The 20537-nt window shown below is 50.7% G+C and overlaps 3 protein-coding genes across 4 annotated transcripts in view; 2 read left to right on the top strand and 1 right to left on the bottom strand.

Moving 5' to 3' along the window:
- DUOXA2 (dual oxidase maturation factor 2) overlaps nucleotides 1–1242 on the top strand; it is a 3656-nt gene extending 2414 nt beyond the window's left edge. Inside the window, exons 5-6 of the mRNA XM_008062658.1 lie at nucleotides 398–612; nucleotides 1029–1242. Of these exons, the coding sequence (XP_008060849.1) occupies nucleotides 398–612; nucleotides 1029–1222 (409 nt within the window). The 3' untranslated portion in view covers nucleotides 1223–1242. The remainder of the gene's footprint in view (nucleotides 1–397; nucleotides 613–1028) is intronic.
- Nucleotides 1243–2409: 1167 nt separating this feature from the next.
- On the bottom strand, nucleotides 2410–14145 carry DUOXA1 (dual oxidase maturation factor 1). 2 transcript variants are annotated; one of them, XM_008062660.1, is made up of 7 exons: nucleotides 14121–14145; nucleotides 5475–5651; nucleotides 5098–5155; nucleotides 4355–4489; nucleotides 3894–4107; nucleotides 3404–3621; nucleotides 2410–2702 (listed from the first exon to the last, which is right to left on the bottom strand). In XM_008062660.1, the coding sequence occupies exons 2-7, from the start codon at nucleotides 5619–5621 to the stop codon at nucleotides 2443–2445; spliced, it is 1032 nt and encodes a 343-aa protein (XP_008060851.1). In that variant the 5' UTR covers nucleotides 5622–5651; nucleotides 14121–14145; the 3' UTR covers nucleotides 2410–2442. The 2 variants fall into 2 exon arrangements, with proteins under 2 accessions (XP_008060851.1, XP_008060852.1); XM_008062661.1 differs by lacking the exons at nucleotides 4355–4489; nucleotides 14121–14145 and having other exon boundaries at nucleotides 5475–5645.
- A 1164-nt stretch (nucleotides 14146–15309) lies between these two features.
- DUOX1 (dual oxidase 1) overlaps nucleotides 15310–20537 on the top strand; it is a 33513-nt gene continuing 28285 nt past the window's right edge. The window contains exons 1-5 of the mRNA XM_008062657.2: nucleotides 15310–15420; nucleotides 18742–18825; nucleotides 19011–19175; nucleotides 20038–20225; nucleotides 20377–20537. The exon at nucleotides 20377–20537 is cut by the window's right edge and continues 2 nt beyond it. Coding sequence (XP_008060848.1) covers nucleotides 15363–15420; nucleotides 18742–18825; nucleotides 19011–19175; nucleotides 20038–20225; nucleotides 20377–20537 — 656 coding nt within the window. The 5' untranslated portion in view covers nucleotides 15310–15362. The remainder of the gene's footprint in view (nucleotides 15421–18741; nucleotides 18826–19010; nucleotides 19176–20037; nucleotides 20226–20376) is intronic.

Below are 20537 nucleotides of genomic sequence, written 5' to 3'. Positions count from 1 at the left end.
GTGTGTGTGTGTGTGTGTGTGTGTGTGTACGCGCGCGCGCGCCGGGAGCGGGGTGAGGGGAGTGTGAACGGGCGGGATGGACATCTCAGAGACGCTCTGTGAGCGGGCGGGATGGAGGCCCCCGAGATGCTCGGCTGCTCAGCCGGTGGGCTCGGCGTGGGAATTACGGCCTCGCGGGTGAAGGTCACGAGGTCCGCACAGACCGTCGGAATTCGGAGAGATTCCAACAACTCCCTAGAACTTGGAGTGCGCTCCTCCCCGGGAAACTCCCCTGCGCCTCTGCCATCCCAGCTCCGGGCTTTCGCGCCGGTAGGGGCCTAGGGGAGCGAGCGGCGGGACACCGCGAGCTGGGAGAACCCGGCTCACCGCCAGCTCCCCTCTCCTCCCGTCCCCGCAGGGTGGCGTTCTGCTTCTGGATCCTCTCCAACGTGCTGCTCTCCACACCCGCCCCGCTCTACGGCGGCCTGGCGCTCCTGACCACAGGCGCCTTCGCGCTCTTCGCGCTCTTCGCCTTCGCCTCCATCTCCAGCGTGCCACTCTGCCCGCTCCACCTCGGTTCCTCGGCGCTCACCCCTCACTACGGCGCCGCCTTTTGGGTCACGCTGGCAACAGGTGAGGACCGAGGGGATGGGCCTGGGGTAGCTGGGGGTGGGAACACGATTGACGTCCGGTGTGCGCTTTCCAGTTTACAAAATGGATTCACATCTGTTATCTAATCGGCTCCTCTCAATAGTTCGCCGAGACAGACAGGCACTCTTATACCCACCCGTTTGACAGATGAGACGAGGGGGTTCAGAAGGGTTTGGTATCTTGCCCCCGTTAGCACAGGAATCCGTCTAGCATGTAATCCAGATGAGAGTCTTTCTACTAGGGGTGTGTGTGTGTGTGTGTGTGTGTGTGTGTGTGTGTGTGTGTGTCTGGGGAAGAAACGCGAGGGTAGCCTCCAAAAGATGGAGGAGGGCAGGCGGAATTCAGGTCTGGAGCCCTGATTCCACCCCACTCCTTTCTTTCGGTCCTCGCCGCCACAGGCATCCTGTGCCTGCTGCTCGGAGCGGCGGTGGTGTGTCTCCACTACGCCCGGCCCAGCGCTCTTCGCACCCTTCTGGACCAAAGTGCCGAGGACAGCAGGAACCAGGCGAAAGGTGGCGCGCCTCTCATTCTCAACAACCCGCTGTACAAGCAGGCCGGGTGCTCGGACTTAAGCACCACCACTAACCTGTGAACGGGACCCGATCCGGACTCCTTCCCCACCGCGTAGGCCGGGAAACAGTGCTCGCCGGGCCGGGCCGGGCCGGGCCGGGCCGGGCCGGGAGAGCTCCGGGACGGGCACCGTGTCGGTGCTGAGGCCTCGGCTGTGCCGCTGTGCCGGGAGGCACCAGAGAAAGTCTCCTGGGGCGAGTGTAAATTAACTTTTTTAAAAAAACAAACAAAACTTTTTTTCCATTAACTTTCATGACTCTTGGGGACGCCCGCACTCGGTAAAGTTTCGCTCGGCGTGAGACCGCCTAGTACACCCTGCGCTGCTGCGAAACCGGTTTTTCTCTCGGAGAAGCCAGAGGGACCCAGGAAAGGCAATGGGAGAGGGGCGCCCTCTGGTGAGGCCGAAGGGAAAGCGACCGGAGCCAGCATCTTCCTGAGCCGCTGCAGGCGGATGTTAGGTTGCAGTGACCAGGAAGGTCCTCCTCCCATCGAGGTACCCCTCTGCTAGCCCAGCTGAATGGACTGGGAAGAAACCGCGTTCTGGAGTGATTCACTCATTCCTGCCACCGGCTTCTTTTGGGGTGGTGTCTGAGGGCCAAGATGAATGTCAGCAAGACATAAAGATATACATTCTGAGATTCTCAGGTCCTTGGCAAATCCTGCAATCTTATTTGGCAAATTTGGGAGCTGAAACTCAAAGAGAATGTGGTACAGCTGTTCATGTTAGAGCTGGGAAGAGAAGTGTGGTCTCTTCTCCCCTTCAGTGTTGCCTTTCATTGTACCAAGAGGTCACCCACAGTGGGGGGAAGTAGAGAACAAAAGGGACCCAGGAAAAAGGAGGGGTGCTGAGGGATGTGAAGGACCACAGGGGAATAACTATAAGCCCTTTCCTCCACGTCACACACACATCACGTGGGTGGAGCTGGGTTTCAGTGAATGGAGTCTTGAAGAAGCAAAGCATCAAAGAAAATCAGGGCTGCTGTGCAGAAACAGGACAGCCCTTGCTTGGTCTTATCATGGCAACAGGGATTATGGACAGGCACAAAATCCCTTCAGCTCCTTAGGGCTTTTTGTTTTGTTTTGTTTTGTTTCTTAATATCAATAGGTAGAGCCTCCTTTTTCTACTCCACCTACAGATTGATGCTGGGGGTCTGACACACCCCACCCTGAGGGCAGTTCTGGTGGTTTTATGGGGGCTCCAACGAGGTCTGGAAGTCCAGGTGGCTGCCAGGGAGAGGATTGTTAGAGGGCACAGTCAGGCTCTCCGAGGTATTCTTCCTTACAGTACGCTTGGGTGGAGGGATTCTCTGACAGAGGAATGTTCTGGGGCTCAGGACTCTCAGCCATGGACCGGTAGCGGGGACTCAGGAGTCCCCCTTCCTCAGGACTCCTCTCCAGCATAGGGTCCTCCTCTGTGCTCTGGTTGAAGAAAGCCTTCAGCCTGTGAGGCTGCATCCTGTGGACCACCGCCATAGTCAGGCCCAGCAGCACACACAGCAGTCCTGGGGGCGAGGGCAACAGTTGTCTCACCTTAGTGCTAGTAACACCTTCCAAGGACATTCTCTCCTAGGAGCTGCAGAACAACTCTAAAGGCAGCCTAGAGTCCCTGCTTCAGGACAACTTGGGCTCAGAGTGGTGACTGGCTTAGGGTCATATGGCTGGTGTAGCTCTGTTGTCCTGAGTTTCCAGACTCCAAGCCCAATGCTTTTTCAGTCATATCCCAGCAGAGAGAGGAGAGAGAACTTTGAAAACAAAATAGACATGCTGGGGAAGGACAGGGCACATAGAGGGAGGCATGAGGAAATGTTTGAGGAGGTGGACACAGTGGGATAAAAAAAAATTAAACGCAGGACAATTTATGGCTGTGTGAGGCAAGGACAGAGAGGGGTTTCAGGAATGGGGATGCAGAGAAGGGTGTTTGGAGGAAGTGAGAGTGTTGGAAGATTTGGGAAAGCGCTGGGTGAAGAGAGTTAGGAGATGAGTGACATGATAGGGACAGAGAAGATACAGGGAGTGAGCATCTATGAGGCGGGAGGGTAAGTGGCACTGGGGAGAGAAAACCAGGAGGTGAGGGATTCAAGAAGGAGGAGTTTAAAGAAGGCAAAGGCTTCCTGGTCTCCAGAAACAGACCCTCAAACTCACCATTATGATATGGCCCCTGGCCCTGAGCCCTCCAGTGTCTGTCTTTAGGGCTGGGTCTTACCTGTGGTCAGTGTGATCCAGAAAGCAGGCCCATGGTGAGTATGCAGCACAGCAGTGCCCAGGCGCAGGGGACACGGTGAGGTGAGTGATGTGGTCATGGAGAAGAAGAACAGTGCCAGCAGCTGGAAGATGCCCGTGGCCAGTAGCATATAGCCACCGTAGACCAGTACAGGCATGGAGAACATCACGTTGGCCAGCAGCCAGCAGAGGAATGCCACCCTGGAGAGCCAGGACTTAGTGAGCACTGGTCTAGGCGTCTTTACCTGCCAGCAGAGCTGGAGTAGTCCAGGTGGAGACTCAGGAACCCAAGAATATGACCCATATATAGGAGGTAAGAATTCCTGCCCTTGGGCCTCCCAACCCAGGGCTGTGGTGACTGGTGCCAGCCCATCCCACCCAGGATATCCACATAGGCAAAGGAGAGATGGGTAGAAACCCTGTTACTGAATCTAGGCCACCGGGGCTTCCACCTCATTCCTTCCCACCCTCACCACAGCGTGGCTGAGGCATAGTGTCCTGCCAGGCGGTACTGGCGGTGCAGACCACATGGGCTTCTTGGGGTGAACTTCTCGGCCAGGTAGAGCACAGGGTCTGGCAGCCCCTTCTCCAGTGCCTTTGCATACTCCACAGCATAGTTCGTGCCCAGGCACCAGGTGAACTCCTCATTGTAATTGATGGTCTCGTTCAGCTGCTGCACAGGGGTCCCTGGGGAGCATGACAGCTGTGCTCAACAGAAATCCAAGGGCCAGAGTGGGGCGTTTGCCTTGTAGGGGCTCACTCACACTGGGCAGAGGGACAGGAACTGGTCTCAACTGAGGGAAGACAGCTTTCAAGGCTCTGGATTTCCCTCCCCACCGTCCCCCTACACCCTCCCAGCCCCAGTGCTGGGTGTCCTGTAGTTATTTGGACCACACCAAACATAGATCCCAGAGACAGCAGAACCCTCCTTCACCTGTGAGTGTGATGTTGATTCCTCTCAGCCCAACCTGTAGTCCAATATCAGCGCTGATCCATTCAGAACTGAAGGCCTTGTATGATGTGTTGGTGCTCACCTGGCCCACAGACCACTCAGAACTGAAATTCACAGCTGGGGTTGGGAAGTTGGACATATGGGAACTCAGGTCTGGGCATTGCTGGGTTAGGGTTACAGGGAGAAAGACAAAGGGCCCGTGTCTGTTTAGGTCACCATTTATACCCAGTCTAGAGTCTGGCTCATGGTAAGTCTGCCAACCATACGTATGGGATGAAGAGATTTCTCCTGATCACTCTCTGCCCTTTTCCTCCCTTTCTTCCCCTTTTAGGGAGAGTTACTAAGGGAGCTGGGAAAGGAAGCATGCTGGGCAAATGCACAGAGCTTCAGCATAGAGACCTTTCATTGGTCTCATTTGCCTAATCACCAGAGCAAAGCAAGCAGCCCCCCACCCCCATTTCCTCCTTTCCTCTTTCCAGAGGCCCTTTCCCCACAGACATTCTTTTGAACCTGTGTTCCCTGAATAAAAATGTTAGGAAGGCTGAGAGACACACCCAGCATGTTTCCAGGAGAGGGTAAGAGTGAGGGGATAAGGCCATGGCGGAAAAGGTGTATGGGCAGGATCTGGTTGCTGCTGTGAGGAAACAAGGAGAGGAGAGGCTGGGTGCTGAGGGGAGTCTATGAGATGGAGACAGTGGCCCAAGTCAGCTGTGCTTCACACTCACCCAGGATCACAGCCCCGATGAATAAGCTGGTCACCACCCGCAGCAGCCAGAACAGCCTCTGAGTCACAGGGTGGGGGGTGGGTTCAGTAAGGAGTGCCCTCCTTCCAAGCCTACCCTTCCTCTTTCCAGACTTGAGAGAGGGGCAGGAATTCTAAAACTGAGATCAGCTGGTCAGTTGAGATCAGCGTGTCTGGCACATAATTTGGGGCTTGTCTGCTGAATCAGTGAATGGGAGCTTTCTGCCTGGGGGTGGTGGTGATAGTTTCTCAGCACTGGGGTCTCTTTCCTGAAGTCCGATTGTCACTAGAGAGTCTGGACCCCTCACCCCAAGGCCGAGGTCTCCCTGAGGGGTCTTCAGGACTGGGTTTGTTTCTTACCATCTTGCCCCGAATGCCAGGCAGGATGACGATGAAGGTGATCAGTGCAGTCAGAAAGATGATGATGATGGTGACCAAGGTGGTATCCATTGGGAAAGTTGACTTGGGGCCAGCATAGAAGGGGAACGTGTGTCCAAAAGCAGCCATTTTGCTGGGAGTGTGCAGGGAGAGGCAATGCTGTACAACAACAATAGATATTTATTGCATGTCCTCTGTTCACCTGGCACTGTTTCTGGTGCTGGAGATATAGCAAAGAATACACATCAGACCAGACCATTCTTCTCTGAAGCGCACATCTGTGCCTCACCAGACTTCACTGTTACTGCCATTCCACTATCCCTCAGCCATCCATCTCCCCACCTTTTGGCTGTGATAGATTGAGGGTCTTAACAATCAGTCTCCCATAATCCTTTCCTAACCCCCAGGTCCCAAAAATCAGTGCCAATATCACCCTTGAGGCTTCTTTGTTTCTTCTGGGACTGTCTTAAGAAATATAATTGTCGCTGCCAACAGATACATGAAAAAATGCTCAGCTCCACTAGTCATCAAAGAAATACAAATTGAAACCACACTGAGATGTCACCTAACTCCAGTCAGGATGGCCATCATCAATAACTCAAAAAACAACAGATGCTGGAGAGGATGCAGGGAAAAGGGAACACTTCTACACTGCTGATGAGAGTGTAAACTATACAACCTCTGTGAAAAACAGTTTGGTGATTCCAAAAGATCTAAAAATCCACCCTCCATATGACCCTGCAATCCCCCTACTGGGAATATACCCAGAGGAATTGAAATCACTCTATGAAAAAGATACCTGCACATGTATGTTTATTGCAGCATTGCTCACGATAGCGAAAACATGGAACCAACTGTGCTGCCCATTGAAAAAGGACTGGATTTTTAAAAAGTGGTACATATATACGATGGAATATTACACAGTCATAAAGAAGGACAAAATTATGAACTTCACAGCAACTTGAATGGACTTAGAGTCTATAATACTGACTGATCTATCACAGAAACAAAGAACTGAGTATCACATGTTCTCACTCATAAGTGGACCTTGAACAACTATCACAATACTATAAGAAAAGGATTGGCAGTAGTGGGAAACTGCTGGGAGGTGAGGGGCAGGATTGGCAGTAATGGGAATCTGCCAGGGAGGGGGCACACCTCATCAACAAGGGTACCTGCATAATGAACATTTGTATATCTAACCCTGAATTGTTTCCCATATCTTTAAAATAAAAAAAAATTTTAAGAAATACAATTGTTTTTTTATATCCTTCAGGCCAGTAGCACAAACACATAGATCACAGAAAATAAAAAGAGCTATATTTACTATCAATTGAAAGCATAAGGGTGAAGGATGATACAGATTATTACAAATCTTGGCTTTCTTCCTCAGTCTCCAAAGGACCAAAGGTTAGAAAGTTGTGCTAAGTATATAATCCAGCTACATCATCAGATAACTGATTTCCAGAGCTGACACTGCCCACACAGGTCTGTCCAGCTTTCTCAAGCACCCTAGCTCTTGTTCTGGCAACCACAGAAGAATTGAGTTTCACTGAGGTCACCTGAATAAGCACTAAAGGGGCACCTGCCCTCCAGCAGGCAGTCTGAAGCCAGATGTCCTGCTATTGCACACTTCATCAATACTGGTCCTTCTCTTTGATTCAAATTTTCAGGCTCAAACCCAGGCTTTGGTCTTCTCTGCCTGTACACTGATCTCAGAGCTGGTTTGACTCTAGGCTGTCCCTTTGTAGACAGGATATTGGAAAAATGGTATCTAAACTTTCTGTGTTTAGTTAAATCTAGGACAGAATGGGTTGCAAGATACACTATTATTTTAGTACCACAAAGAAAGGGGAGTGGAAATTATTGCCAATTAAACCATGCTGCCATTCATTGCTGGTAAGATACACCCAATTTCAAATATGTCAAAATGTAAAAAAAAAAAAAAAATCCTATAATCAATGATCCTAGTTCTGCTCATTTCCCTAAGTATGACCTGTACCCTGTACTAGGGTCTCGGTTTGCCCAGGAGGCTCCATAATTTAGTCTGACCACACATTGTCCTATTAAGTGTTTAGTGAAAGAACAAATTTGGAGTCAAGCCACTCCAAAGAGTTTGAATTCTGCCACTGCCTCTGCCTCTTGCAAAAGTTACTTAACCTATACAGAGACCTGGTTTTATTTTAAAAAGGAGATAATAAGATCTACCTCATAGTATCATAGGACAAAATGAGATTGTGTGTATAAAGTGCTAAGAATAGTACTGGGAACAAGTAAGCTACCAGAGAAGAAGGGGGCACATTTCCATTACTTCATGTATCCTTCTCCAGTCTTTGTTGGAGAGAACGCTAGGTTAGTTCCAGTTCTTCGCTGACTACTACTGTAACATTGGGCAGGTAAGTGACACCCTCATTAGTCCCTGGTTTCCTCATCTATAATTGGATATGATAAATTCCAGGTCCTTTCTAGTTCTAATGCTGGGATTCTCCTAATGTGCTTTGGGTCCCAACCTTCTCCTCTCCTTCCAAGCTGGCCACCTCCTTGTGTTGTCTCTGGGGGTAGCATGGTGTCAGGCAAAGAGAAAGACAGTTTTAACTTTTGGGGGAGGGATGGAGTCTCATTCTATCACCCAAGCTGGAGTGCAGTGGCACAGTCATGGCTACCACAGCCTAGACCTGCTGGGCTCAGGCGATCCTTCCACCTCAGCCTTCCAAGTAGCTGGAACCACAGATGCGTGCCACCATGCCCAGCAAATTTTTTGATTTATTGTAGAGATGAGGTCTCACCAAGTTGCCCAGGCTGGTCTCAACCTCTTGGGCTCAGGCAATCCTCTCACTTCCGCCTCTAGAAGTACTGGGATTACAGGCATGAGCCACTGTGCCCAGACAGTTTTAACTTTTAAACCTGTCTTTTGGGCAAGTCATATAATCTCTGAGAGTCAGTTTTATTTTTTAATTTTTTACTTTTAGTTTTTGAGTCAGAGTAAGACTCTTACTCTGTTGCCCAGGTTGTAGGTCAGTGTCATGATCATGGCTCACCACAACCTCAAACCCCTAGGCTCAGGTGATCATCCCATCTCAGCCTCCTGAGTAGCTGGGACCACAAGCATGCGCTACCATAACCAACTAATTTTTGTTTGTTTTTGTGGAGATGAGATCTCACTATGTTGCCTAGGTTGGTCTCATGCTGGGATTACAGGTATGTGCCACCACGCCCAGCAGAGTGTCAGTTTTAACATGAAGTTTTTCCTTTTTTCTTAACTGCTCAACTCTCCCATCTCAGAAGAATAGGTGTCTCTCTTCTCTTTAATTCTGCAAACCTATCCTCCTGAAATGTATCCCATGTCTGCTTGTCTTCCCCACCACCTTTATCATCAGTTATCCTGCTTCCCTTTAACAGGTTTTCGGTTTCTCTTTCTCTGCTGGCTCCTCTCAAAGATATGCTTAAATTCTCTCATCTTAAGAACACACAGGAAGCCGGACTCGGTGACTCAGCCTGTAATCCCACGCCTTTGGGAAGCTGAGATGAGTGGATTGCCTGACCCCGCAGGTTCGAGACCTGCCTGGGCAGTGAGACCTCATCTCTACAATAAATCAAAAAATCAGCCGAGTGTGGTAGCGCGTGCCTGTAATTCCGGCTACTTGGAAGGCTGAGGCGGAAGGATCGCCAGAGCCCAGCAGGTGAGGCTGCGGTGGCCGGGATGGGCCACTGCACTCCAGTCTGGGCGACAGAGTGAGACTCCAACTCAAAAAAAAAAAAAAAAGAACACACAGGAAAGGAATCTTCTCCCTTGATCTTCTTGGTTTCCTCCAGCAACCATCCTATCCTACTCTCTACCTTTCACAGTGAGGCTTTTTGAAAGAATAGCCTATATTGGTATTATTCTGCCTTATCTCTTCCCTATTGCAATCTGACCTTTCCTCCCCCACCTTACCCCCCATTAGGTCACTAAGTGTTAAATCTAAAGAGAAGTTTTCATTTTTCATTCTTCTTGACTTCTCTGTGGTATTTGACATTGTAGACCATACCCCCTTTCTTCAAAGGGTTCCTTCTTAGACGTCCATGATACCATGTTCTCCTGGGTCTCCTGCCTTTGGCTATCCCTTTCTGGCTCCTCAACTAATTCTTTCCTTTTTATTAAATGCTTATGCTGCCCAGGAATCTGTCTTGCCTCTCTTCTTTTAGCACTATTTAAGATTCCCTAGGCAATCTCATCCATTCCCAAGGCTGATGGTTCTTGAATGTCTCCAGGCAGATCTTCTACCCAAGCTCCAAACTCAAAAGAGCCAACCACCCTATGGACATTTTCACTTGAATGCTCCCTTGATGCCTCACATTTAACAAGCCCCAAACAGAATTCACTGTCTCTACCCTGCTTTTTATTCTGTTATTTTGTCTCTTTGACAACATCACTATTTGGTCAATCAAATAAGCCAGAGACCTGGACCATCTTACCTCCTAAATATTTCTTGAAACCATTCGTACATTTCCTTCCTTACTGCCTCTGCCTTAAATCAATGTCATCCTCTCTTGCTTGGTTCCAGAACAATTTTTTCCTAAACAGCAAATATAATCATTTCACTTCTCTGCTCTGGATAAAATCTAATCTTACTATCACAAAGAAAGTGCTTTGTCATTTGGTCCCACCTACCTCTCCATCTCCATCTTTTGCCCAGCCTAATCTATAGTCACACTGAACTTCTGGCCTCTCCCTGAATCTGACATGCTTTTTCAAGCCTTCATGCCTTTGGATATGCTATTTTCGCTGCCTGGAATGCTCTCACTCCATTGGCAAACATCTTTTCCCTCTTCAAGTCTCAGCTCGTGTCACCTCCTCTGTGAAATTTCCTCTGATGCCATTGGGCCAGTGTAGATGCTCCGGCCTCGGACATTCTAATTGCATTTTGAACATTCATCTATGATCACAATAATCACACTGTACTCTAATTGTTTGAACATCTGTCTCCCTGTTAGATTCTATCTCCTTGAAGGCAGGGACTTTATCTTTCCATCTTTTATTCCCCTGCATGTGAAATATACTTATCAGGCTCTGGATCAAATGAATACGTATGAATGAGGTATGAATGAGTTCCTCTCCCCACAGGTGGCTGTTTCTGCTTTCATACACAAGAGGGAGCTATGCTCCCTCATTGCCCTATCATACTTAAAATTCGACATTAACTCAGTGACATTAACAAGGACTAAGGCCTGAGAGAGAAGGGATTTGACTAATCCTGTCAACTTTTAGTGATTTCCCAAAACTTCTAGAGGGCCTCTTCCAACAGTTGGAGTCTCCATAACTAGCAAAGACCCAAGCACAAATGTTCATGTTTAATTGGAGCTGAAACCTACATTTTGATCCTAGCTGAAGATGAGTAACTAAGAATTTGTGGATTATTTTGTAAAATATGTGATAGTGATATTTATTTTAAAGCAGTTGTTTACTGGTCTAAGATTTTGTTTGTTTATGACAACCAGATTGAAGCCTTTATATTTTTTATTTATATTTTTCATTTTATTTTGTAAATAGGAAGGAGGTGGTCTCACTATGTTCCCCAGGCTGGTCTTGAACCCCTGGGCTGTGAAGTTTCCTCCTGTCTCTGTCTCCCAAAGTGCTGGGATTACAGGTGTGAGCCACTGGTGCCCAGCCTCCATTTATATATATATATACACACACACAGAGAGAGAGAGAGAGAGCACTATAGAAGGAAGGTCTATAAAATGTAAACTATCTTGAGTAATAAGATAGGAAGATAAAGCAATGTTGTTAATAGCAAAAATACATGTTATATGATGAAATTTCAAAAACAAGTATTTTTAATGTATGCAAATAATAGATAATGTAATGCATTTTTATCAGGGTCAAATATTTTAAAGGGAGATTATAAAAATTTTACAGGAATGGCTCATCTCTATTGACATGTACTTCAAATAATCCCTAGCAAAAGATTTTCTATGTCTTAGGCACAGAAGAACAATGTTAATTTATTTCCAATTCTCCAAAATATTTATTAAAGATGACTAAAGCAAAAAGGCAGTTGATAAGTTAAATTTACCTTGCCTAATTTCTTCTTGTTCAGTTTCATGACTTAGGTCTTCCTTAATCTGCATTGCCTAATTTAGAGTTAATTTTTCATGACACTGATCCTAATTTGGTTTTCATTATTAAGTTACCAGAGCTCCTGTATTAAGAGGTAGGACTGAAATGAAAAGTCCCCACACCCAGCAATTCTGCTTTTTCTACAGTTTGTGTTTCCCTCAGGAATACCTTTCTTCCTGGCTTGACAAGTAGGATCTGACAGTAGAATTAGTTCTGATATGAGAAAACCTCATGTCAGTATGAATATGGCCCATTTCTGCCCTAGCTCATCACCATGACTGCAGCAATACACATTTATTGATTTTAAAAAAAGCAGATACAAGATACAGTCAAACATACACCTACACACATATAAACAGAGACACAGACACAAGGAGGCACCCAGACTCTGCCATTTGGGTAACACAGACAACTATGTTACTTCATCAGAGGCTCCTGTGACAAAACTGGGGTGCCTTCTCATGGGGTGAGCCAATCCCCACACTTTGGGGTCCTCCTTTCTCACCTGGTCTGGGGAGCAGGGGTTACCATTCTCCCTTTCTGGACTCCAAGTGCTGAAGACTTTCCCTCATGCTCATTTGTATCATAGACACATAGTTACCTTATCTTTGCCTACCATAGGATGAAGTAGGGCTCCTGTGTGTGCATGAGGGGTGGGTAAAAAATAAAGTTACAGGTTGGGCATGGTGGCTCAAGCCTATAATCCTAGCACTTTGGGAGGCTGAGGCAAGAGGATTGCCTGAGCCCACGGGTTCGAGACCAGCCTGGGCAACATGGTGAGACCTCCTCTCTACAATAAATCAAAAAATTAGTCGGGTGTGGTAGCTCACCCCTGTAGTTCCGTCTACTTGGAAGGCTGAGGCGGAAGGATCACCTGAGCCCAGCAGGCCAAGGCTGCGGTGGCCAAGAGCGTGCCACAGCACTTCAGCCTGGGCGAGAGTGAGACTACAACTCAAAAAATAATAATAATAAAATAAAGTTACAATCTTTAAGAAAACTCAGCCTAGTACAAGTTCTAGTCTTCATCCTTCAAAGTTATGTGCTTTATTAGTGCTCTGTGGTCTGTCTCGCAGCTAGATGGGACTTTCTTTCTGAAGTCTTCCCCTGCACATCTCACCTCTCTGCTGGAACCCATAGAGAAGGGACTACCAATTCTGTACCAAGGCGGAGCGGGTGACTTGCCTGGAGTTGTCAAGAACTCTAATTGGTGACGCACAGCTACTGGACTATAATGGCTTGTTTCTCTGGTTGGGGTAGACCCCATCAGAAGTTTACAGCTGTGGCAGGCTAAGACCCTTGTCGGGAACTCCTGTGCTAGATTTTTCCTCTTCAAGGAAAGGGTCTGTATGCATGTGTGTGTCTCTGTGTGAATGTATATGCATAAACGTAGGAGTGAAGTGGAGAAATAGAACAAGATCTGAAAAGTGGGTCGGGGCAGGATTCACCAGGAAGGGCTGATGTGGGTAAGGAACTCAGGGCTGCAGAATCATGCAAGCCAAAATCTTCAGACTCTGGTTAAGTTGGGATAAGGACTCAATGTCTGTAAACTTCGTGGTGTTCATGGCCTTATGGGGGTTTTCCTTGCCTCGCTAGTTTCTTGCCAAACTTTGAAGAACTCGATCTGAACTTGGCCTAGGGGGAAGCAGGAATGCGCTCCTAGGTGCCAGGGCGGGAGCAAGACCCTCTCCAAACACCCTGGGCCGCACAGACGGTTCCCCGCCCCGCCCCCCACGCCCCAGTGCCCTACCTTCGCTCCTTCCAAACAGTGGGTGCTTGGCAACCCGCGCCGCCCGTCTCCTCCTGCGGAGCCTCACACGCAGTGCCCCCGGGGGTGGGAGCAGGGAGGGAACCAGGCCCCGACGTCTGCCAGCAAAAGCGCGCACCCTTTCTCTCCGCGGGGCTGCCTCCCAACCTCCACTTCTGTCCTAACTCCCGTAAGGACCAGGCTGCTACCGGACCCACTGGGTCTGGGGTGCTTCCCCGCCCCCCACTTCAAGGCCCTCCCACCTCTCTCAGACCGCATCTGAGGCTCTACAGCGCTGTCCCCACTCCCAGGCTCGGACAGGGGAGGGCCCAGCGCGCCAAGATCATGATACTCCGTGTCGGCCCCTCCGCAGCCATCCCTCCAATGCCTGCTTCTCTATCCCTCACCCCCACCCCCGTCCCCAGGCCCAGCATCCCGGACAACTCCAGCGCAAACCTAGTGATGCGGTTCCCGGTCTAGCGGGGCGCGGGTTCGCAGGACGGCAGGACCCTCCAGGTCCCACGAAGAGCCCCGGGGGGAAGAGTTAGGCAGGCTCTTGAAGGGTTTTAGGACGGATGGATGACTTGCGTTGACGCCCGGCCCGGACGGTGGACTTAGAACCTAGGCCGGAGGTGTGGAGAGGATTTGGGGACAGCCTCCCTCCCCGCACCCTCTCCGGCTTCCACCCTCTTCCCATTCCCGTCGGACTCGGAGAGGCTGACTTGTCCTCGCCGCCCACACGGCAGCTCTAGCCGAGCCCTCGACACGGACGGGACAAACCTACCCGAGCCCGGCAAGCCCACGCCGTCCCACCTTGAGGCTCCGGTTCCCTGGAAGCACCTCGGCGGATCCCCGAGCGCCGGCTTCTATCCCGCCCGACTCTGCCCCGCCCCACCTCTGTGCCAGGGCGTGCCATCCGCTCCGCACCCCAGCCCCGCCCGCCCAGCTCAGAGCTGAAGAGGCACCCGGACAGGAGCGGGCTTCGCGGGCCCCGCTGGGAGCCCGGCCTGAACCGCAGTCCCAGGCTCCGGTGACGCCGCAGCCACAGGTCAGATCGGGGAGGGCTTCTCGCGGCCTGAGGGCCTGGGCGCTCCGGGGGAGGTAGCTCCAAGTGCAAAGCCGGGCGGCGGAGGAGCCCCAGCTCCTACACGCTTTTGAAGGAAAGGGAATCCGAGCCCCCTTGTGCCTCAGATCTTGTCCTAAGGCTAACTCACATGGGCCCAGTTGCAGTATGTCCGAACAAGGTTTTGGGAGACTGGTTTCTCAGGACCTGGGAATGGTGGGTGGTCTAGTTTGCTTGGGCCTAGGAGACATTCTCCTCCATGTTGGCACCAGCACAACATGCCAGGGAGGAAACTTTGGGCTGTTCGTGTCCCGGTGTCACTCCTCAGTCCTCCCTTGGGACCAGGTTGGACTCCCTATGGCCTTGACTCATCTTCCCCCCAATTCCGGGGCCACCAGGGTCACCAGGCTGGAAGAGTGGCCTTGAAGGCATATTTACTGTTCAGGCATATTAACTCCCATAGCTAGAAGAAGAAATGAAAGATCAGACTGGATAAGTAACTTGCCTAAGATCCCACAGTGGCCTGGCAGCAGCACTGGGACCTCAGCCCAGGCTTTTGACCTCCAAGTAAGGCTCTCTCTCTCTGTCCAAGGAACACACTCTGTGGGAAGCTGGGCCACAGCAAGGTTTTCTAACTAATTTTAGAAGGTAAAGTTCATTAAGGTATGTACCAGGGATTTCCATTTGTTTTGTATCACTTCATCTCCCATGCCTAGGTCAGTGCCTGGTACATAGTGGGTGCTCTTCAGTATTTGCTGAGTGAATGGAAGAATATTGGGACAGAGTGAGTCTCTTGCACTTTGCTACCCATTGTGGCCTTGGCCCAGCCCCAGGTCTTGATTCACAAGGGCCTGCAGAGGTCTTGGCCCAATTCTCCTGAACAGCTGGGGCTCATTCTCTGTCTTTTTCTAGGGTTTCCGTTTTGGGGTAGTCTAATATTTGAGTTCCTGTTACCATTTCACCATGGGCTTCTGCCTGGCTCTGACATGGACACTCCTGGTTGGGCCATGGACTCCTGTGGGTGAGTACAGATTGGAGGAGAAGCATGGCTCAGAGCAAAGGAAGCCAGTATCCTCTGGGCTGTCCCAAGGAAAGGGTCTGTAACCTTAGTCCCTAATTAACACAGTGCCCTGCACGTGATAGCTGCCCATTTCTAGCTGTTGAACAAATGGATGAATAATGGAATGAAAATTATCCCCAAATACATAGAATTAGGGAGCCTTCAACTGCTGGGTCAACACTTCTTTCATTCCTCGCTTTTGGGGACCCTTTCTCTCTGTTTTCCATAAAGTAAAGGCCTCTAATTCAAAATAGGAAAAGACTGACTAGACACACAAGACAATAAAGGATCTTGGGGTCAGATTAGACTCAAAACTGAAGGAGAGTCACCAATATTTTTTAAAGAGTATTATCAAAAACAACAGGATCTACAAGAGTTTCATCTTGCTACTCTCAGCTTTGGACAGTTTCTGATTAGAATCTGAGGCTGCTTTCTGTAGTCTGGGTCTCTAAGGAGGGAAGTGGGTTTAAAGTGCCACAAGTTAGGTTAAATAGATTGAGTCCATGGCTGGGTGTGGTGGCTCACACCTGTAATCCCAACACTTTGGGAGTCCAAGATGAGAGGATTGCCTGAGCCCACGGGTTTGAGACCAGCCTGGGCAACTTGGTGAAACTTCATCTCTACAATAGATCAAAAAATTAGCCAGTTGTGGTGGCGCATGCCTGTAGTTCCAGCTACTTAGAAGGCTGAGGCAGACGGTCACCTGAGCCCAGCAGGTTGAGGCTGCAGTGGCCATGAGATTGCCACTGTACTCCAGCCTGAGCGACAGGGTGAGACTCTGAGTCAAAAAAAAAAAAGAAAGAAAGAAAAAAGAAAAAAAATTAACCAAGCATGGTGGTGGGCACCTGTAGTCCCAGTTACTTGGGAAGCTGAGGTGGAGGGGTCATCTGAACCTAGGAGGAGGTTGAGACTGTGGTGAGCTGTGATCATGCCACTGCACTCCAGCCCAAGTGACAAAGTGAAACCTTGACTCAAAAAAAAAAAAAAAAAAAATTTCCTGACAGACCCTAGACATAAAAGAAAAGAAATCAAATACTTTTATTCTAGCCTGGGTGCGGTGATTCACACCTGTAATCTCAACACTTTGGGAGGTGGAGGCAAGAAGATTACCTGAGCCCAGAGGTTCAAGACCAGCCTAGGCAACTTGGTAAAACCTCATCTCTACAATAAATTAAAAATTAGCCAGGCATGGTGGCTCATGCCTGTAGTTCCAGCTACTTGGAAGGCAGAGGTGGAAGGATCGCAGCAGGTCGAGGCTGCAGTGTCTGTGAGTATGCCACTGCACTCCAGCCTGGGCAACAGAGTGAGACCCTGATTCAAAGATGTATATATATATATATTTTTAAATTCCATTATTTATTTATTTATTTATTTATTTGAGTTGGAGTCTCACTCTGTCTCCCAGACTGGAGTGCAGTGGCTGCTCCTGGCCACCGCAGCCTCAACCTGCTGGGCTCCAGTGATCCTTCTGCCTCAGCCTTCCAAGTAGCTGGAACTACAGGCGCACACTACCGCGCCCGGCTAATTTTTTGATTTATTGTAGAGATGCGGTCTCGCCAAGTTGCCCAGGCGGGTCTTGAACCCGTGAGCTCAGGCAATCCACTCACCTCAGCCTCCCAAAGTGTGGGATTACAGGCTAAGCCACCGAGCCCAGATTATTCCATTTTTTAAAAAGGCAACTCCCTGACCATTAAGGATGGGAGATGCAAATACAGGAAGCAGAGAAAACCTGTAGAATAATCTGTCCTGGCTGGAAGTGACAGGATGGTGACACAGCCCCTACAGTTTCTCCCTAGCCAGAACTGCTCACATTCACATTCCTTCTAGCCCTCTTCTTTCCCTGGCCTTGGATTTTTTTTTTCCCCTCAGCTCTTGCCTCTTATCCCCAAGAGGCAGTCTCCCTGTATCCTCCCCAAAAGGCTCCCTCTTTGTGTCACCAGTTCATCTTAGCAGTCTTTTTTTTTTTTTGAGTTGAAGTCTCACTCTGTTGCCCAGATGGGAGTGCAGCGGCACGCTCCCAGCCACCACAGCCTCAACCTGCTGGGCTCCAGCGATTCGTTCGCCTCAGCATTCCAAGTAGCTGGAACTATAAGCACGCGCTACCACACCTGGCTAATTTTTGATTTATTGTTGAAACGAAGCCTCACCAAGTTGCCCAGGCTGGTCTCGAACCCACGGGCTCAGGCAATTCACTCACCCCAGCCTCCCAAAGTGCTGGGATTACAGGCTGAGCCACTGAGCCCAGCCTTAGCAGTCTTATGTATGTGGATGCCCTAGTCCCTGCCCCAAGTCCTGAGCCCTTAGCTGTGTTTCCTGACCCCTTGCTGAGTATGTGTGTGTCTATATAAGTACATGTGGGGCAGGAGGTGTAGCTCAGAGATCCTGAATCAAAGGAATGGGCTTGCCTCTGGCTGATGAGAGCCCTTTTCTTTCCTTTGTTCTCTGAGGACAGTGGAGAGAGAGAATTTCAGCCCTATAGCCTCCTCGTCTGGGGAAAATAATCTAGCTGATCATCTGACCTGTTTACCAGAAAGATCCTTGTTTTACCTCTGACCCTGGACGCTTCCCTCTGTCCCCCATTTCTCAGTTCTTCTCCCAACAGCTGAGTGCTCCCTCCTGAACTCTAGTTTTTGGAGAGTACAATAAGGTTAAGAAGAGGAATTTTATGGGGGAACAAAATGCCCCAAAGAAGGAACAAGGTTATCCACATGATCATCCAGTCCCTGGTCCTACCCAAAAAACTGTCAGAAAAATAGTATTACTAGCTACACCACCCCTGCCCTGGGCTCTGCTTAGCCAGAAAGGGCTAGGCCCCTCTCCACACTGTCCCTGCCCAGGTATGGGTCACAGAATGACTTGTCCTTCCCAGGTATAGGGTGTGGCTGACTCTTGCTCTGTGTGATGTCTTAGGGCTGGGGATAGTTTCTGTCCTGCTATATCCCCCCAGGAAGCTGAAGTTTGAGGAGTGGAGAAGGTGCCTGTATCCTCTTCCCCATTGTCACAGTTCTTCCCCAGCCCCCTCTTCCTGTCTGAGGTCATTTGTCAGCACACACTGCACCGTGCTACACTCCTTTAACACTCTCTGCCATATCTCCCCCACTGAGTTGCTAAAGATCTGGCTTGAGTTTGGCCATTCCTTTGATTCTGCCTCCAACATCTGTACTGAGAGTCCACTTTCTGCCACTCCAAATGCGGGGCTCACAGGACACACATCCTGCAGGCCTGTCTGTCCTCCCATGTGCTGACTTGCCTCACTGCCCCCTTCCCTCCATTCTCACACAGGAGCTGAGAACTCCATTTCATGGGAGGTACAACGGTTTGATGGGTGGTACAACAACCTCATGGAGCACAGATGGGGCAGCAAAGGTAGGTGATAGTCAAGTGGGGACAGAGTCTCAGGGCCAGGGTGGTACTGACCTCTGGAGGGCAAAAGCTGCCAGCAAGGCCATTTCCAAGGTTTTAGGATCTGTGGTGTGGAGGGAAGCCTGGGAGAGAAGAGGTCAAGAACGCTTGGTGAGGATTTATCCTTGTGTTTACTTCTCCTGGCCCAGGCTCTCGGCTGCAGCGCCTGGTTCCAGCCAGCTATGCAGATGGTGTGTACCAGCCCTTGGGAGAACCCCACCTGCCCAACCCCCGAGACCTGAGCAACACTGCCATGAGGGGCCCTGCAGGGCAGCCCTCTCTTCGAAACCGCACAGTGTTGGGGGTCTTCTTTGGTGAGGACTCAACCTCTGGGGGAGGGAAACCAGTGGGGTTAGCTGGATACCTCTGTGTCTGAAGAGGGGTCATGGAATGAGGAGAGAGATAAAGGGTCTGAGAGATAGGGGTGAGAGATGGAGGAGGTGACAGTGGAGTCGGGTAGGGTCAAGGCAGAGGGAGGAAGGACACATGCTGAGATGAAGTCTGTTTGAGGGAGGCATAAACCTGCCCCATGCACGAAGATAAGGGGTGGGGTTAGGAAACTGGGCATTCCTCCTTGGTGGGCTATCAGTGGGGGCGGGGTAGAGGCAGGAGCATGAAAATAATCTGGTAGGGACTATCTGTGAGATCCCGGTCTTTCTCTTTGCCTCCATGGCTCCTTCACCGGCTTGGGGCAGTGTTCTGACATTAGCTGAGAGAGCTGAGGGAAGATCAAAACGCGGGTATAGGGTGATCTGACCCCAGTGACTGAGGACAGGACTGGTTGAATGCCTGGCTCCCAGCGGCCCTCCAGGGGGCCCATGCTACCCCCCAGTATCGGATCTCCCTCTGAGGCTGGCAGGCCCTCCAGGCAGGCTCCCAGCTGCGTGTTGGAGCCGGTGCTGCTAGCCTGTTTGCCTAGGCATACTCACTGAGCACCTCCCAGTTACCAAGGAGAAGACCAAACCCTCAACGACAACAGCTTGGACCAGCTGTAGGCACAGACGGTCCGAAGAGACAAAGGCCTGGGAGGGAGCGCCCCAGGTCAAGGCTTGGACTTGCCCATAATGGCTGCTGAGTCTTTCGAAGCTTCACGGGAAAGATGGGGACCGGAAACCTAAGGAAGCGGGGAGAGTGGCGCTCTGCTGGCCCTAACACCTCCTCCTGCATTGCGGGCAGGCTACCATGTGCTCTCGGACGTGGTGAGCGTGGAAACGCCAGGCTGCCCCGCCGAGTTTCTCAACATCCGCATCCCACCCGGAGACCCCGTGTTCGACCCCCACCAGCGCGGGGACGTGGTCCTGCCCTTCCAGAGGAGCCGCTGGGACCCCGAGACCGGACGGAGCCCCAGCAATCCCCGGGACCTGGTGAGGCGGGAAGCGGGGCTCGCGCCCGGGGCGGGTGGGGCCCTGCGGGGTCTAGCGGGGACAGGCTCCCACTTGCCATCCGCCCGGCCCCGGCCTTCCCTTACCCGCCTCCGCCGGCCGACCTCCGGCTCACGCGCCGCGTGCCCCGCAGACCAACGAGGTGACGGGCTGGCTGGACGGCAGCGCCATCTACGGCTCCTCGCACTCCTGGAGCGACGCGCTGCGCGGCTTCTCCGGGGGACAGCTGGCGTCGGGAGCCAACCGCGACTTCCCCCGAGACTCGCCCAACTCCCTGCTCATGTGGGCGGCGCC

This window comes from Carlito syrichta, unplaced genomic scaffold (genome assembly GCF_000164805.1).
Source record: "Carlito syrichta isolate Samal-C Ts95f unplaced genomic scaffold, Tarsius_syrichta-2.0.1 Scaffold305786, whole genome shotgun sequence".
In the NCBI taxonomy this organism is placed as follows: domain Eukaryota; kingdom Metazoa; phylum Chordata; class Mammalia; order Primates; family Tarsiidae; genus Carlito; species Carlito syrichta.
This window is presented reverse-complemented; position numbering and strand designations above follow the sequence as displayed.

Bases quoted from the DNA above. Each gene is read 5' to 3' on its own strand.
- DUOXA1 (XM_008062660.1), bottom strand. From the start codon at position 5,621: ATGGCTGCTTTTGGACACACGTTCCCCTTCTATGCTGGCCCCAAGTCA. The intron at 5,156-5,474 runs GTAAGAAACAAA...CCTGTGACTCAG, and splicing joins CTGGCATTCGGGGCAAGATG to AGGCTGTTCTGGCTGCTGCG. The intron at 2,703-3,403 runs GTAAGACCCAGC...CCTCGCCCCCAG, and splicing joins CTGGATCACACTGACCACAG to GACTGCTGTGTGTGCTGCTG.